Consider the following 18,972-nt stretch of genomic DNA (forward strand, 5'->3'; position numbering starts at 1 on the left):
TAGGGGAAGGAATCGTCCCAAATCTGAGCTCTCAGAGCAAGTAGGACAGGGTAAAAAATTGCTACAGCTGCTTCCAGCCCATGCCTCGTATTAATCAGTATTACCCGCTCCTGACTGCGTAATTAACACGTACAGAACAAAGTTCAAGTGGTTCAAAAATTCCCTTTCCCTTTTTCTTTTGATCAGGCGAATGACACAGGTTAGGGGCAGCTTCCCCTCCGCGCACCCCGTCTTTCTGACTCCCAGGTGCTGATTTAACACCACCATGCTCCACCAAATCAAAACTAGGGGTAATTAACCTGCTGGAAATCACCCAGATAGATCATTTAAAAAATGATATTTTTTTTTTTTTACGTTTTTTTTTAAGATTACCCTATCGACCCAGGCCAGCACGACACGCTCCTCTCCTCCTCTCACCAATATTACATCCCCGTACCACAGGCTCCAGCCCATTTCCATCTGCGACTTCACTTAGAGGAGTGGTCCCTTTTGATATCACACCAGCACGACCAGCGTAAGGCAGATACAGGGTACAAACCTCCTCCTCCTCATTTTCCATAAGCCCTAACCCCAGAAACAGGCATGCAGCATATCAAAGCCTTACATTCTGCTTACATGGGGCCAAGGCTTTCTCTTTTTGAAGTTTCCCCGCTAACAAGGAAAGAAATCTCTCCTCTTACATGATTTTCCATGTTAATTAGCATGTTTCCATGGCCTGATGATGTGCAAAGCCCCAGGGGATGGTTCTCTCGCCGCCTGGTTTTTGTGCGGCGCTCAGGGCTGCGGGAGCTTTGCCGGAGCCGGGGGTCCCTCCTTATCCTCACACCCCAGGGGTGGTGACCGTCACCAGTTGTGCTCGGTGTCACCAAAGAGAGGGGAAATATCCTGGTTTTTTTGCTCAGATCCTTCATTTCATTGGATTTGGCAGAACTTTCACAGCCAAATTTTGCTCAGTGCCCTCACTCACAGGCTGCAAGGGAGAGGGGTGGAACTCCTGGTGCATGACCGTGCAGTGATGTGGCTTCACATCTCCTTTCAACTATTTTTGGGCGTAACTGGGAGCTGTCAGTGCCCTGCGTTTCACCTTGAGTTGCAACAAAATACCCTCCCAGGCATGATTTTGGGCTGACATGAGCAGGGGTGACTATTTCCTAAGGCGCCATCTGTGCCTGCCCATAAGCATGGGAACAGGACGAGGGGATTTCAACAGGCACTCTCCAAACACAACCACCAAGTGGGAACCACCATGAAGGCTGTGGCTCTGCAGCCTGCTGCCAAGGAAGACGTTTTCTTCAACTTCTTGCGCTACTCTGAGCTAGATCTGAGACAGGACCCACCTTTGTGGCTAAATTTGTTTAGTACATCTGCAGTCAGCCCCAGGACCATGCAGTGGAGCCCCAAGACCATATTAGAAAGAATCATAGAATGGTTTGGGTTGGAAGGGATCTTAAAGATCATCTAGTTCCAACCCCCCTGCCATGAGCATATTAGGGGCTCATATATCCTACAACAACTCAAATATTTAACTATGAAGTGGGCACATGCAACACATCTCACTAGTCACTGGGACGTGCAACTTGCAGAGACCCTTCCAAGATGCCACCACATCGCCTGCTCCTGGTTGCTCAGCCTATATTCCCAGCTTAGAGCCTATATTCACCGTGCACTCCAGGGATGGCCAAAGCAAGACAGAGGGAACCAAAATGGGAGCGGGCTCCCCGTGCATGGCCACCTCATCACCGTGCCCTGCGACCAGGGCCAGACCTCCCAGGCAAAGCCACGCCGGGGATGCCTGCCCGGTCTGCTCGCCTCACCGCCGCTGTGCGATGCAGCCGAGTTGGTTGAACCACCCATTATAGCACCATTGTGAAGAGTTTTTAGCTTAAAAGTCCTTGAAAAGTTTCCCACTGTGACTCGTCAAACAAGATCTTTTTCACTTTTCCTCTCTTCTCCGCTAACAATATTTATACTCATTTCTTTTATTGAAATCTATCTGCCGCCTGTTCTATTAAAGCCGCCTGAGTGGCAGCTCCTATTCTCCAGGAGCCCGCAGCCCATCTATTCTCCAGACAATAAGGTACAAGCAGTCTGTCTTCTATTGTGCTTCCCAGCCTTCGGCTCTCAAATCTTCCATCTCCAAAAGGCATGTCACAGATGCCTCACCGCAAAAAAAATCAGGATCCCGGGTTGCACGGGAGCTTCCCGGTGCCAGCTGGGCTCACATCTCTGGGGAGATGCTGCCATGGTACCTGAGATCCCTCGGGAATGCTTCTCCCCCATCCCCTGCTCTCTGTGATTCGTACTTAAACGCGGTTCCTCGCCGTCAGGCGGCTGCTGCACGCGCACGGTTCGCTGCTGCCGGGATGTTTGTGCGCCTCAGACAACTTATTTGTTACCGGGAATAAAAGAGGAGCATTAAACCTTTTGTTTGCAAGAAGTAGTTCCTTGGGAAATAAAAGGATTATGGAAATTAATATTTAAAGAAACAAAACAACTCGGGGACCAACCACCCTTGAACGAGGCTCTAACTCAGGAATAAACGAGGTAAATAAAGAATAAGCCCTTTTATTCTGGTGCCTGGGAGAGCCGGGCTAACTTGGGGCTTGGGAAACTGGCAGTGACCGTCCTCAGGCTCTCCCAGCCCCTGACTCCTTCTGGGATGCTGAGCCCTGGGATAAGGCTCGGTCTGGACGACACGTGTCACCCTGGTAGAGCAAATTAACAACAGTTGCAGTTCACAAAGTGCCTAAGTCAGGTCAAATCCATAGCAAAGATGGGTGTAGGGCGCATCAGAAGGCTTTAACCATACTCAAGCATTATTTGCAAGGACTGAGTCGGACATCATCCTTCTCGGGGTCCACCTGCAAAGTGGTGGCCCTCGTAGTGGCACTGGGAAGGGTGGATGCTCCTAGATAAAAGGTTCTGACCGGCACTGAGACGCTCCCCACACACCTTTCCTGCCTCCCTGCAGTAACACACGCCAAAGACACATGAAAACCAAACACCAAGGCTCCCACAGAGCCAAGCCCTCTCCAGACAGTGACTGATGAAACAGCATCTCCCAACAACTCCATGCTCCTGCTTGAGAACCGACGCTACTCTCAGGGCACCCGAGCCCCTCTTCCACCCACGCTCTCTCCCACAGCACAACACAAAGTCCTTCCTCTTTTCCTTCCTTACTCCCTCTTCCTCCCTGCAATTTTTTCCTCCCGTTACCGCTTGCAAGGTGAGAGAGGACAGCGTCGCCAGAATGAAAGATTCTCCTGCATGCCCTCTCCCAGCAGCGGCCCTAATTCATTTTTCATGGCCCCTCGCAGTGACAAAAGCCGCTGCTTCTCTCTTGTAAGCGTGCGCCATGCAATAAGTCAAAGCTGATGTGCATTTTCCCCCTGGGTGCCGGAGCTGTGCTTTTGATTTAATTTGTCCTGTTGTTTGGCTCTCGGCCCTTGCCGGTGAGTTCCTTTGGAGAGGAGACAAGGTAGGGCCCCATACGTGCGGAGGGGCTGCCTGACAGATGGGGTACAGTGGGTAGTATTTAAATAATTTGCTGCAATGATACCGAGATGTTGGAGAGTGACAGATGCTGCCGGAGAAAATCGCTCCGACAAACACACGCATCCTGTTTGCGGGAGCACTGCTCCTCTATTAAATCCTGTTGCAACTTGGCTTTCCTGGAGCCCATCCTATTTCTAGCAGCTCTCTCGCTGTCTCTAGAAGAAGCTGTGGTGCACAAGGCTTGGCGAGGAGAAAGGTGGCTCAGGATAACACCAAGAAATGAGGCCAACCACTCCAAAAACGCATCGTGGGGCTTCCCAAGCTGGGAGATGCACCTCACCCCTCCCAACCGCGCGCCCCTGTGTGCAACCGGCATCGCTCCGCAGGCGACAGCATCCCCATCCCAACTCAAGGCATCCTGCTTTCCTCTGCATTTCTCTGAAAAACATCTGCTGGCAGCCAGGACCGTAGGGTCCCTCTGGCTACATATTTAAACCCCAAGGCTTTCTCTGTAGGACAAGCTCTTAAGAAGCAATTGCAATCCAAAGCGTTAAATGGCTGTAACCTCAGTTAAGCTCTATTTCAGCCGCATTAAGAAAATATCCCTAGGATGGAAAGCAAGTGGCATAATGGCATTAGAGTGAAAAAATAAGCATCAAGTACCAGCTAAATCCATCCTCGGCGCTGGCAAGAAGTCATGGGGATCTGGGAAACTTTCCCTGTGTATCCCTGTACGTGGCTCCCGGCAAGTCCGGACGCTGTCGCTGCCATGGCTTTCTGCAAACGGGGGAGATTTTCCTTTCCCCACGACCCCGATCCCTCTTCACCCCCCCTGGATCCATCCCAATCGCCACAGGATGAAGCTGGCTGTTGCCTCTCCATCATCTTTAGCCCATCTTTATTTTTTCAGACACGCTATTTTCCAGCCCAGTGGCCTTGCTCTGTCCCTCGTGTTTTATGGCACTGATGTCTCCATTTCTGAAGGATCATTCGCAATATCGTGGCTTATTGAGAGAAGCCGGGGAAATGCATGGGTGGTGAGATGGGTGGGCTTGGCATGGCTGGGGGGCTGGTGAGGTTGAGGGGGTTCCATGTCTAGAATTGCAGGGATGAGTGATGCTGGCTTCCTGGCACTGGGAGGGACTGGAAACAGGGAGACTGGGCTGAGCACCCTCGCTCAAGCCCATCATCCCCTCTTCAGGTCTCCTGTAAAGGTACCAGCCCTGCTACCAGCACTGGGAGGGCAGTGAGAGGCATTGCTCTACGAGGGAAAAGGCATTCTAAATAACAGCACTGGATCACAGGAAGGGGGAAAAAACCCATGGGCTACGGCGTTACTCTGGCTTTAAATTATACTGTAGGAGGATAAAAATAAAAGAGAGGAAGACAGAGTGAGAGAGGGACCAGGAGGAAAAAGAATTGCCATTGTTTTACCAAGCAGATGGGAAAGTTCAGGGGATCAGAAAAAGGCTATTATTATCTTGACTCGACCGAGAGAAGATGGGAAAGGAAGAGGCATTTTTTTCCCCTGCAGTGAGGAATGCTATGGCAGAAGTCATCCCAGCAAAGAGTCGGAAGAAAATGGTGCCACCGGCTCTGGGCAGCACCCGAGTTATCCCCACAGCCTGGGCACATCACTGGGATTTGGCTTTTCGTCCCCTTTGCCCTAGCAGTGACATGGCATCATGCATGGATGCCATCATGGGGGTGACCGGGGCGCGCATCCCTCACCACCTCCAGCTGTGGCAAGGTGCCAGCTGTGCTGCCAGATGTTGCCAGTTGCCAGTGGCACTGCAGCTGTGGACACCCCTCCACGGCACTGCCAGCACCCGGTCCCCCGTGCCGGCAAAGCCACCTGCCCCAAATACCCAAACTCCTGCTGCCCTGCCCCAGAGCGACCGTTCAAATTGCTGCAAACCATTAAAAAACACACTAAATACACAACAAATCTCCCCACTTTTCCTGCTGGCCACGTAACCACGAGCAGAACGCAATTCCCCCCCCCCAATTCATGTGACAAACCCTTTTTTTCTGTGTGTGCAAAGGCACTTACAACTGTGGGGTGATTTGCTGCTGCTGTTGAGCTCAGGACGGGGCAGCCCAGCAGCTCCAGCTCATGAGCACGTTTCACAGCAGCGTCTCTCATCCTCACTAGAGAAAAGGAAACTCTCTGTCTACCTGTGCTCAAGGTAAGGGGAAATCCACAGCACCAAAGCCCATAGCTTTGGCCAAGCATGGACACCAATAACTGACGGACAAACTAGTGCAACATCTTCCCTGCCAAGGATCAAGGTCATGGGACAGGCAAACGAGGAGGTGAGCGCAGGTCTGCTCCGTTGGAGCATCCTTCACCCGCCACCTCCCTCCTTACAGTCACTCATTTTGCCACTCCCCAACTTTTCTCCCTTTCCCTCCAGTTTATTTTGCACAGTTTCTTTCTCTCCTTCTCCTTTCCCTCATTCTGCCTCTGCCACATGGTCTTTCCCTCAGTCCCTGTACCTCACCTCACCACCCACAACTCCCCTGGGATGTGGAAAGGGGTTGGCAACCTGCCCTACCTAATCCTGTGGCTACTGACTCCTCGGGTACTTAATATTCACGACAGAGAGAAACATTTCACGGCGAATTGGACGCACATTCAACTGGAAATGGAAATTTTATGACTCTTCTCACTCTGCGCCGCAGATTACACCAGCTGAGAAAACATGGAAGCAAATGAACAACCTGTGAACTGTAAAGTATATTAATAATGAAATCACAGCCTGGGAAATGAAGGCTTTATTCTGTTTATATTCTGCTCCATTAATGGAGAGCGCTCGCGCTAGCTCCACCCCATTAGCCGGCAATCTGCAGAGAGGGAGAGCGTGAGGACGGCGGGGGGCAAAAACCTCCATCCCACCGGGACGAGCTTCAACAGGGCAAGAGTTTGGCTTAAAGCATTTCCTTCTGCTGGGAACGTCTTTGACCTTGGTGCCCAACCCCACGCAAACTCGGAGAGTGGAGCAGATGTTACAAGGGAAGGAAAGGAGCGACCGGTGATGGCAGCAATAAGAAAGGCACAAATTTTGGGGGGAATCAGCTCAAACATCACCAGAACCCCCCCAGCAAGGTGTCAGCACCGGGAAAACCATCCAGGCACAGCCGTGTTTCCTCCCTCTGCTCGCTCCCATCACCTGCCTGCCACTATTTGAGCATCTCCACCACCTCTCTGGGCATCCTTCCCAGCCCTCATCATGACATCTCATTCCTCCAGGGATGGAGGCACCCGGCTTGTCACCCTCAGTCCCAAAGCCACGCCGATGGCTGTGGGAGAGCAGCGGCAGACTGAGCTGGGCTGGCAGGGCTTGGGCAAATAAATATTTCAGTGCTATTCCCCAACCCCCAGCCCTGCCCTTGGCTCGGCAGACCTGGACTGCACGGGAGGCAGCCCAGCCGGGTTCTCTCCTCCCCAAAACCAGCTGCGGTGGCTTATGCAAAGCACATCACAGGAGCTAAAATGAGCCGGAGTCGAGTTTTCTATAACTGAAGCGACCTGGTGTTGACAGAATGGGGACGCGTTTCCACAGCTCAGATTTTTATAATAATACCTCGGGGGAGTCTCTGGCAAAGTTTGGCCCAAATATAATTAGTTTGCACAGCTATTAGGGGCTGATAAAAGGTTTTAATTTGTGTGGAGATCTCTCGAATCTCAGACACTCCCATCCCTTGCTCTTCCTCACGCCAGCCGAATAAAAGGCGAGTCCCAGGCAGGGAGCGAGCTGCCGACACAAAGCCAGGCATCTACCAGGGAAGGAGGGAGCACCGATCGGGAACGTCTGTAACACTGTAGTGGCTCTGGCTCTTGCAGGAAAGATAGCCAGCAACCCACGGGATAAGCCAAAGGATGAAACATGGGGGTGCAGGCAGAGCTGCCTGCTTTTTCCCCCAAATCAGGCAGCACCTGGCAGCATGACGGCTCCACGAGAGCGACTGGCCCACCTGCAGCCCCGGCTGAGAGGAGCTGAACATGCTCTGCCTCTGGCAAACAGGGAAATGTGGCATTGCAAAGCTGTGTTTAGGGAGTATGCTGAAGCAGAGAGAGGTTTTTGGTTTTAGTTTGGTTTTTTTGACTCCTTTTCTTAAAGGAAAGATATTGCCTCATGCGTAGCTGGTAGGGGTCTTGTTATTTTTGTCCCAGGATGCATATTTTAAAGGTGGGCTATGCCAAATATGCAAACAAATCAGCGCAGAGAGTTCATTTCCACCATGTGGGGAATTAAAACCATTACTTTTATATATACACGTACAAATACATTATCTCCCATTGCTTTGAAAAAGCAGGAGGAACCAGGGCACATCAGTGGAAGGGAAATGTTAAAAGGAGCTACCCAGGACCGAGCACTTAACTGATGGCACGCTGACCGTGTGTACATCGCTCCTTGAGGAAAGCAAATCCTAGAGCCCAGGATGCAATGCCACCGGATCCCATCTCCTCCCTGGCCAGATCCTGCTCCTGTGGGAGCTGATGGGGAAGCTGCTGGCACTCAAGGAGCTAAATATTCACCCTGCTCTTGGCAGGATCCCATTGCTTGGTCACGGCACACGTCACAGAATCACAGTGATTGGAAAAGACCTTTCAGATCACCGAGTCCAACCATTAGTGCGGTTCCTCACATCACCCCGTGGCTCAAAGATACCTGGTGGTCTTGTGACCATCCTTGCAAACAATCTTTGAGACAAGTCCATAGTGCAGTTCCTCACAACCCGACACTACCAATTCCACCTCTCCCATATCCACATGCTTTCAAGCAATGCCAGCTGCTCCTTCACCACAACCACGTGCAAAACTAGTGTCCACCTCAAAGTCCTGCTTCTCTGAGAACACCACAACCTATTTATTTGCACCCAACACAGTGACCCATGACCCTTTTCCCAGCCGATCTGGCCGGCACGCGTTGATTAAGAGCGCATCAAAACCGGTGGCAGATTTACAGGTTAACAATGATTTAGTGGAGCGCACCGCAGCCAAATTAATGCCGGCTATAATGTAGTTTACCTCATTAAACAATGCACACCAAGATCCTGTCTGTTGTAAAACAATTGGTCTCTGAAGCCTAGTGTTCATCTTCCAGGGTTGCTGGGAGATAATAAATGGGTAATATTCCGGCGATAATGGTAATGGAGTCACGGCTCAGAGCTAATATTATGGCAAAGCAGTAATTATTTCAACAGTAAACAAGGGGACGGTTGAGCTGCCGACAGGATTGGAGCCGGTTGAAATGCTTCGGTTAATTCAGCTGGAGCCCAGTCCAGCAACAGCTTCCTGGAAGGAGGATGAGGTGCTGTGAGACACTTGGCCACCACAAAACCAGGGGGACACATGCAACGAGGTGAGGTGGGACATCACGTCTGCCACAGTGACCAACCCAACCCAACGCTACGGCTGGGGGCTGACTCTGTGCTCCATCAAACAGCCATAGTAGAAAGACTCACATTGGCTCACACAACTTCTCCAATTCTTCTTCTGCAAGAGGAGATCAAACTCCTCATTTCTGCAAAGCACTAGAAGCTTTGGTTGGCTCTTTGGTATGTGTTCAGCCCAAGACAATGCAGACAAGACCTCCCTGCTGCCTAAACACTGAGAAGAGAGGAGAGGTGGGTGCTTGGCCTCCTCCAAGACCACCTAAACCCTCAACAGGAGATAAGAGACACTTCACAAACAAAAGACCCAGGATGAACACAGAAGCAACCTCACACAAACCATCTGCTCACTCCGAGAGGAATTTTCCTGTTAAAAGGACCAGCAGAGAGCACAACTCTCTAGTCTAAAGTTAATTAGGTGATTTGAGGTGGAGTTAAAGGGAGCAGTGTCGTGGGACGCTGAGCTGATCACCACGATGGACAAGGCAGTGCAGAAGCAGGCAGAATTTTCCCACCCGAGGGGACCCCCCTTCTCTCGGTGCCTCCTGACCAGCTTCCAAATCTGATGTCCAACCTACAGATATCCCCTACCTTCTGACCTGAGAGGATACTGGAAAGATGAAGGACAGCAAGCAATGGGCTTAATGGACAAACCTCTAAGAGGGGAGGACATGTCCCCTTTCCCAGGGGCAAGGAACTCTTCAAGCTGTTGCTTTTTTGGGTTTTTTTTGCAGTCATTTGTCCTCTTGTTTTAAGCCCCCGCCAAGCACCAGAGAGAATCAATATATCCAAATACATCAGACTTCTCCCAGAGTCCCTTTGCTGGTTTGCTGCTGATGTATAGACAGATGATCTCATGAGACCTCTGCCACACTAGGCCACCGTGTCTCATCTATCTTAAGTGCATATATGAGCTGTGATTACTATTGCCACCGAGTGCCTCACGCTTTCAATGTATTTATCCTCCCATCAGTCCTGGGAGACAAGGGACGGCTCTTGTACCTCTTCCAGGGAGGATGTGGAGGGCCACGGAGGTTAAACGGGCTCATTGCTGAGGGTATCCGGGCCGTGGCAACCTTGGGACCCTCCGAGCATCTCCCTTGTCTCATGCTTCTGCCTTGCACAGCACCCAGGTGGCAGTGACCCCACCGATCACAGCTCTGGCTCAGGTCAGGACGGGATCTAGCTTTCAGCGCCGAGCCTAATCCTGAGATTAATGAGGTATTCCCACTATAAAGACTTCTCGATCAGACCTCTTATGAGTAAATACACCCTCAAGCCAAACTGTAATGTTTTCCTACCCTGGCAGCCGCTGTCTTAAGCCTTACACCAGAATCCATCATACTACAGCAATAATCAAAAGGCGATTAGACAAAACCACGGCAGAAAAGTCCATCAAGGGCCGTTAAGGATGACAACTTGGATCCAGCTTCTGGCTCACGATGTCCACGCATGGCAGACCAGTGCTGGCCAAGCAGATGTGCCAGGGAAGGAATCTGTGTGCACACCTCTAAGTTTTTCCACCCTTTCCTCGTGTCCCTGGCCCCATCACGGCAGGATAACCACGCTGGCTGGCTGTCCACAGAGCCATTACTGCTAAACCATGCCTGCTCCTCCTGGACAGAGGCTGCCGAGCCCTCATCCCTCCAGGGAGAGCCCTCACTGCTGTTCCTCAGCACATTTCCTGAGCTTAACGGGAGGCATGATGAGTTGTGTGTCTGCAGTACGGATAAATATCCCCTGCTTAGCTCAACACAGTGCTGCTCTCTCTGCTGTGCTTTGCTGTCACCCCCTGTGCCCGGCAGCTCCTGATGCTGCACTTTTTTCCTAGCCAAGAAACTCCAGCCTTTGTCCACTGAGAGAGGAAAACCATCATGACAACATGGCAATCGCCATGACAACATCAGAGTTACCCCCCAAAATAAATAAAGAGCCCAGTAACTATGGAAACACCTGAGTGACCAAACCTGGACTATTAACTAGCAGACCTCTCCGCACTTTACAGATGGCATCATGAGGTTGGGGACCATAACACATCTGACACCTTCAAAACAAACAGATGCTCGGCACCTATGGGTGCAAACATGAATGCACAGGCACACGCAACACTGCCAATGGTCCTCTGCACAACCTACATCTCCTCTGGAAAGATGCTGTTGCCTTCATACTGGATGTTAAACCCTGGCCATGGCTATCTACACCCTCCTCTCTTTGCTCTCCTCCTCCTTTGGCCCTGCTGAGGACACCTCTCTTAAATGCTGTCCTAATGGTCTTGGCACTGCAGGGTGTGCCAAGAGGGGATGGAGCCATCCCATCACCTGCCAGAGCTTGGCTTCCCAGCATGGTTTTGGTGAGCAGTGTTTTGAAGCCCCGGTGCCGGGCAGCTCGGGTGGCAGTTGCGGTACCAGCCCAGGGCAGAGCCCCGGTGTGATTAAGCCTCTTCCACTGAGGCAGAAGAAGCTGTGATGACACCAGCTCCACTTCTTTATCCACCTCAACCTATCCAACTGCATTATCAGGAGTTGCCATGAGTCAGTGCAGCATTACTGGGAGAAGAAATAAAAAAGGACAGAGAGGGGTGAGGCAGAGGGACAGAAAATATGCTGTAACACACCTTTCTTGGACCGGCCATGGGTTCACAAAACCCTTCTCCAGAGCCAGCATCCTGCTTTTGCTCATGGCAGGAGGATGAAGATGGGCACAAGCAGGACAAGTCACCACACAAGGCTCTGAGCGGCGATGGAGGCACCGACAGCGCCGGCACTCGTGCGATTCACCAGCAGAAAACCCTCTTGCACAGATTCACTCAACTCTTGAGTTACACAGTGAAAATATTCTCCTTCACCCAGCTATGGGGGAACCCTTCCAGCCCCCAAACCAAACAGAGCCTCAAAACCAGGCTTAACAGCTCCCATAACATGGCAACAACTGCAGTTCCTAAAATCAGCAGAGCTTACTGGACCAAGCTGCTGAACACAGATGGCACCAGAGCAATCATGGGACAGAAAACAGCCAAGGGGTCAGGGGAGCCGGGAAAGGGTCTCAAGTGAGATCAGTCACCAGGGAGTCAAGCTGCTTTCGGTGGAAATCCTCTGAAGGACCTGGCTGCACGCTTCCCCCAGTGAGCAAACACTCTTATTTGCTCCATTTCCCACCAAGAGCTTCACAGTAGGCTTACAGCTGCCAAGAAAATAATAAAGCCCGTCAAGTGCCTTTGCACAGAGGAGCACTCGCCGGCGTAAGCACGGGGGGATCGGCTCCTTCAGCTCCCGCTCTGTCCGTGCCTGGCACACACAGCGCTATCAAAGCCTTTCCCCAGCGACATCGGTGAGAGCCGCTTACCCATTCGCTACGTAAAACCTGAAATTATGCATCAGCTTTCCTTTAACCAATTCTCCTCGGTTCCTTTTCTCCACCACTCCAAGCGAGACCGAGAAAGACAGCGAGAAGGAACAGGAGGAGGCTCGCTCGAGACTTCTCCAGGGATGAGCAGTGAGGCAGACCTACAACTGAGAGAGGGATCGACAGCTAGCTGTGGGTCCCTGCTTGCTCCTCGCTCTCCAAATCAGAGTATATCCTACTAGGGAAAGGGATGCCATCTTGGCACTTGCTATAGCACCTCTGTGCACCTGCCCTGGCTCTTATTTCAGTCCTCACACTTCCAATCTTGGTCTCTACGTGCATAGAATGCAAAATGGAGAAGTAGAAGTCTCCCCCTTGGTGGCTTGGCAGACCCAGAGAGAGAAAGAGAAGAACCGCCTATGGAGATGGGCAGCCACCGAAGTTTTCTCAGGCCACCTCTGGGCTCAGCACCCTCCTTCAGCCGGATGCCAGACTCAAGAAAAATCTCTGTGATCATTTGTTCCCTTGGAGTTTTGAAAGCAGAATGCCTAATCATGGCCAAAATCAGGTAAGAGCTGCTGCTGCAAATTACACAGCGCCACAGGTAATTTCTGATTAGCTCACTCTTCCTCTCCTGGTGCATCCTCAGTTTCCATAGCAGCTAAGTCCTAAGTAAAATGGAAACATCTGGTTCAAGCGCAGGTAAAGATTCCCTGGGGAAAGAAATCTGCTGGATGGCAGCAAACACAGAATATAGCCCTCATGAAAGACAGAGGCATCGTAAGCCGAGAGCCCGGTTAGGAGAGGATGGATGGTGTGTGGGAGAAGGCAGCGAGGGGCATGGGAGTGGGAGAGGAGGGTCCTGGGGGAGCACGAGGGGATGCGGGAAGGAGAGCGGGGCTGTGGGGAAAACAAGATGCATGTGAAAAACAAACAGTGAGGAGGTTGAGTGAGACACAAAAGACATTGTCAGGGTAGGCAAGGGGAAGAGGAGAAAGAAAAAAAGGACTTCAAGGTGGGAACACATGGACTGCTTCAACCATAAATGCCGCTTGATGGTGACAGATACAGTGACAGCGACTTCGATGCCATGGATTGACACTCGGGGCCAGAGAGGAGCACGGGGATCTGCGCCCTGTATTTCATCACTCAAACGCACACAGACTGACCGAAAGCCACCCTCTCAGAGACATGACCACCTAAGGTGGATAACCAAACACGTGTACCGGGGGGGGATGGTTTTTACAGAGGCTCCTGTCAAGGGAACGGGCTGAGATGCCACCGACTCAGCTCGCTCTCTGCCTGGCCTATGGAGAGTGATGGGTCTCGCCCAGCGGTTTGCTACAGCTCAGACAAACAGCAAGAAAAAATCAATGGAGCTGCACCGAGACACCACAGCCATCGTCAGGCAGCTGAACAGAGAGAGCAGACACGGCACCATCCATCACTGCCGCCACTGCATCCTCTCCTTCAGCTCCTGGACAGCCTGGCTGGGGCGTTCCCGAGGAGAACTTGAGGCAGTTGGCTGGGAAAACACTGGTAAAACCTCAGGGAAAAAATGACTGAGGTTGAACATGAGCACTTAGGAGTTGAAGGCAGCAGAGGATCAGAACCAGGCACTGCCCTTTGGCTGGATGGGCTCATCTCACCCCCAGACTTCACCATCAGCTCACCAGTAAGAACCTCACAGCCACTGGGAATAACGGGTCAGCAAAATGCAAAACACACATCAAAAAAACCAGCTGGGAAAGGGGTTTGAAATCATATCCTCCCGAACAGGCACGTACAGGAATTGGCTTCCCAGCAGTCACACCCACACAGTTCTGCTCAGGTTTTGCTTGCCAATTAACAAGGCCACCACTTAATGCTTCGTCTGTTTCCCTGCTCATTTGCGCTATTTACAGTCCTTCTTTGAAGAGACACGCGAGAATTCCCCAAAAACTTTGCAAAACAGGGCTGAACATGCCATCCCTAAGCACAACCACCCAACCTGGTACCTACTGCCAGTCCTCCACATGACCAAAACCATAAAGCTCTTCTCCCATACTACCAAGACTGACGTTTCTCCACCAGAGTCCTCAAATCCTGCAATAAGTCACATCTTTTTGATGCACACCACCTTCTTTTTCCCAGCTGCAAGATAAACCAGCCAATGACACCTCTCCAGCTGCTCACAAATGGCACTGTGCCCTTCCCGGAATATCTCGAGTCACGTTCAGCTCTTACCTTTGGGCGAGATGTGTCTCCAGGTAATTGTTGGATCTGGTCTGCCTGTGGCTATGCAGGTGAGGCTGACGTTGCCGCCCTCGTTGATGGAGATGTCAGAAGAGATCTCGGTGATTTTTGGAGACACTGCAATGACACACAAAAGTAAATGAAAATGCAACCGGTTCTGCTCTGACTCAAATCTCAAAATGTGGGTGAAGGAGGTTGGATTTTCTTCCTCCCTCCACCTCAACAAGCTATGCAGCAGCCCATCAGTTCCATCTGACTTGACAGGAACACACAGGGGAAAGGGTGGGCAGAGAAGACAGGGTTGAAGTGGGAAGAAACTGTAGCCAGAGGGGATTCAGTTGTTTTAGGGAGGCTCAAGACAGCTCCTCCTCAGCACCTCCGTGGTGTGTGAGACAGTACTTCTTTCCCACCACACTTCCAGTACTCATCCTGTCCTCCAGCCATGAAGAACCCTGTCCAGCATTGATGCATCTTACAGAGAACACATCATCCACTCCCTTCAAACTGCCCCAAAGGCAGCAGGCGCTCCTGGCTCAACAAGAGCACCAACAGCAGTCATGCTAGCTCATCATCATGCCCTTGCAACCAGAAAAGCACCAAGAGGAGCTGGGCATAAAGACAAGTCTCCTGAGGAGTCTCTAGGGTCTACCACTGCTCAAAGGAAGGCAAATTTTATCCGGATGAAAGCCATCCCACTGCAATGGCACTGCCATCACAAATGCCCACAAGCAGGTCAGACACAACGGGCCCAGACCCAAAGAGGGGGGAGACACACACAGAAGGGGGGGTGATGAGAAGGGGAAGGGATAAGGAGCGAGCAGAGAGCGTGAGCAGAGGATGTGATGCGGCTGGCGGAGAGGGCTGGGTTTTCTACGAGCTCTACACGCCAGGGCTGGACTAGAAGAACGATCAGCTGCTGTTATCAGCCTGCACCTGCAGAACATAATAAAGACCATCACCTTCCTCGGTTTATTTTTTCTCAAGCTGTTCTCCAGGATTGGCACCCCGCTGCGGCGCTTTGCAGGAGAGTCACAAATCACTTCCAAAGCATCCTGGCTCCTTCCACCTTCCCCGGGTGAAACCCCTTCATCAACCTGCTTGAAGTTACAGCCCAGACCATCGCAACATCCCTAATTCCTGACCTGGATCCCACTCCCAAGCACCTCTCCCCACCTCCCACACCTTCCCGGGGCTGCGCCGAGCTGGAATGACTGCAATGGCCTTGCACGCATTGCCTCTGCTGTGCAGGTAAGTAATTTATTGATCCGTAAAGCACTCCAAGACGCTCTGGAAGGGATTATGTCATGCCAGTGCTGTGCAATAAAATAAAAAATGATGGATTTTTTGTGAACATGAGGGTGATTTAGGGTTTGTAGTTGGAAGTGTAGTTAAAGTACATTTTAAGTGGAAATCAAGGTGGGTAATGAATTATTCTCTATTTTGAAGGGCTTTTGGGAGTTCATTTTTTTTGCTGCTCTGGGCATGATGGCTAATCTGCTAATCATCCACCAGAGGACAACTAAGGATCAGATGCTCCCAGAACAGTGGGGGCTCTGGGGCAGGACAGTGGAGACCATGAAGATGACATCCAAAGAAATATTAATATGCAACCATGTCATTAAGCCCAGCGTAAGGGGACAGCACACGCCTCCTGGGACCACCCGCACGGAGCTGGGAGATGCTCTGCCAATCACCAGAGAGTCCATCGAGGAGATGCAATTACTTACAGCGGCACTACGGTTGTCCCACTGTGTTCCCAGTGAGGCTGGGACCACCAGTCAGCAAACCCATGTGTGCTTTGAATAGACTGAGCTTACAGTTTTGACACTGAAAATAGGCCAAAGAGATATTACCCTTGCCATTTCGGGGAGGTGGAAAGAGACAAGCGAAGCTCAGTCAATCGTCCTCCATCGCCTGCAAAGATGCAATAGCTTCCAGCTGTAAGTCCCCAAAAAAACCTAAAGCAGTATTTATCATCTTCAAAACCATGCTTCCTAAATCACAGAGAAACCTTTCTGATGTTTTTTTAACTACTGTATCCACATCAACCCAATTCAGCTTGTTTTGCAGAGCTCACCGAGACTTAAATAATAATAATAATTTAAAAAAAAACCACAAACAAACAAATAACAAAACACCACAAGTCAGACTTTGCACTGTGACTCTGGTACCACACACACACACATCTGCACCTGCCCAGACGAGACAAAAATCTGTAATCAAATCCACTGAACGGATTTGAAAAGTAATGAAAACAAATAAACTTGGATTTTCCCAAACCATAAACTTTACATCCTCCACAGCAATCCAATGGGAGATTTAAGCTTTGCTCAGACCGGGTAGGGGAGGAGAAGTGATGGCCAGTGTTGCTTGGCCAGGCAACTGGAGACTTTGCAACCCTCCCTGGTAAGTGCAAAAGCAGCTCGAGCTGCCCGTACCCTGGAGAAAAAGCCCACCCTGCTTTGGTGACACATTGAAAAAGAGTCAATTTACTGGGATGAGATAAGGCAGGAATGGCTGGGAAGTAAACCAGAGTCAGCAAAGTCGTTAGCTTACCCTTAAATTAAATATGCAGTGGTAGGATTTAACAGGATAGTTATTGTATGCTAATTAAACATTTGCATAATTAACCACACAAACTATTTAAAATGCCTTTCTGGAGACCGAACAGGTATGTTGGAAGGTTTTTGCCACACTAGGGAAGGAAACCTTAATAAATAAGTGATTTTAAGTATATATTTAATATTCCTGAGCGGTCACCGGTGCTCCCGTTCCCTCTGCATTAAAACGCTTTCGCCGTCAGTTGGCATTTCTGCAGCAATGGGGCAGAGGAGAAATTTCTTCTGCTGAACGCAGGATGCAGATGGAGCTGTGCCCCTATGGGAATGAATAAATAAATAAAGCTAAATAAATGCAGGCTTCCCAGGCGGGAACCCTCTCCTTGCGGGCAGTCCTTTTGTGTTCAGCATCTCTCTTGCTCAGAAGTGATTAAACATGGCAGTGTTGGCCAAGCTGCTCCGGTGACACAGCGCAGATTTCCCCAGAGATGGGCTGGTGTTTTATCGATCTGACTTCTTCTTTTCCCCCCCCTGTGCTTGCCCTGATGATGGGAAAGGTCTTTGGGCTGCTCTCAGCCGCTGCAACCCACTGCAGGTACCCAAGGCATGCCCTCGGTTTGCCTGGACTTGATGCCCACTTGCACACGTGGAGCACCCGGGACAAAAAGGAGCTCGCTTAAATATTTAACCCAACCACGTGGGTGTTCAGTCAGGTGATATATCTCTTTGCAGATCTAAGCATATGCGCTTGCCTACACAGATATATTCCCTGGCACGCAGACACCCTCCTGCCACTGGCACAGACTGCATCCCCGCTATGCTTTCACCTCCAGACACCCATCCCACAGCCAGCACAAGTGCATCGCATCTTTGGCCTTGCCACCTCCTGTCATCATGACTTCCCATCCATCTTCCTTGCATGCAACGACCACGTTGCTACCTGTGCTTCCCCACCGTTGTCTCCTGATGCACCCTTCAGCGCGGCTGGGCTCCCCAGGCACCCCAAATTTCATCCACGCATCAAGCAATAGCCAAAAAGACCCCCGAGTATTAGGGGAGGGTGGACCTGGAGCAACCACTCCACCAGAGACAGGGAAGGAGACCTCGGATGAGGTTGGGTGCCTGCAAGGAAGAACTACAATTTTTTTGGCTTAACTACATCCTTTCTACCCAGTTTTGGGAGCCAAGCCAGTAGCACAGAAATACACGTGTCACCTTTCCAAACCTGCAAATCCCTTCTCGTGCTTGCAGGGCTTGCAGCCCCCAGCAGTGCTCTGAGAGCGAGCGGGCTCTCCTGGTGAGCACTGCCTTGCTTCCCCCTCATAAAACATGCAAACCTCCATCTTCCAGCACGAGCAACATCTGCTCCAGATCAAAGCAAACAACAAAGAACAAATATAAAAGCGTCTCGAAGACAGAAAAAAAGAGGGAGATTCAGACTCGCGTTCTGCGGGCGATCTGTGATGTGCACTGGCAGCTTCCTGAACATCAGGTTGGTGCTGCTCCTGCTTTTAATAACAGCCTCTTACCGCTGTCACCCACATCCTTCCCCGTCTTTTAAAGAGTGCTGCTACCATGGGTCCTGCCTCTGGGACTCGGCGAGGGGCAGCCCCGGGTGCCCCAGCCCTGCTCATCGTGATGCTACGAGTCGGATGGAGCCCACGCTCCTGGGCCAGCGATGGAGGGATCTGCCAAAGTCAGCTGGGATCGGGTGCAAGTCAGGGATCCCAACATCGGGTTCCCCATCCAGCTCCTCCAAGTTGGAACCAGAGAAATTTCTTCTCCTTCGGCAGCAGCCGTCGGGTTGGGAAAAGGTACTTCCATTCTGCCTTCTTCCTACCTTTTTTGTGTTCAAAACCTTCCTGCTTTTTAAGGAAGCCAGAGAGCAAACTGAGACACCTGTGCCTTCAATTACAGGTGTATTATAATGGGCTTTTCAATC

General features: G+C 51.0%; 1 protein-coding gene across 1 annotated transcript in view; it reads right to left on the reverse strand.

Annotated features, from left to right (window-relative positions):
- Nucleotides 1-18,972, reverse strand: part of LOC104529021 (protein CEPU-1) — a gene marked incomplete at its 5' end in the record, with an annotated part of 52,152 nt that overhangs the window by 13,835 nt on the left and 19,345 nt on the right. The window contains one exon of the mRNA XM_010173197.1: nt 14,464-14,589. Within this exon, the coding sequence (XP_010171499.1) occupies nt 14,464-14,589 (126 nt within the window). The remainder of the gene's footprint in view (nt 1-14,463; nt 14,590-18,972) is intronic.

Source organism: Antrostomus carolinensis, unplaced genomic scaffold, assembly GCF_000700745.2.
Source record: "Antrostomus carolinensis isolate BGI_N321 unplaced genomic scaffold, ASM70074v2 scaffold24998, whole genome shotgun sequence".
Lineage (NCBI taxonomy): Eukaryota > Metazoa > Chordata > Aves > Caprimulgiformes > Caprimulgidae > Antrostomus > Antrostomus carolinensis.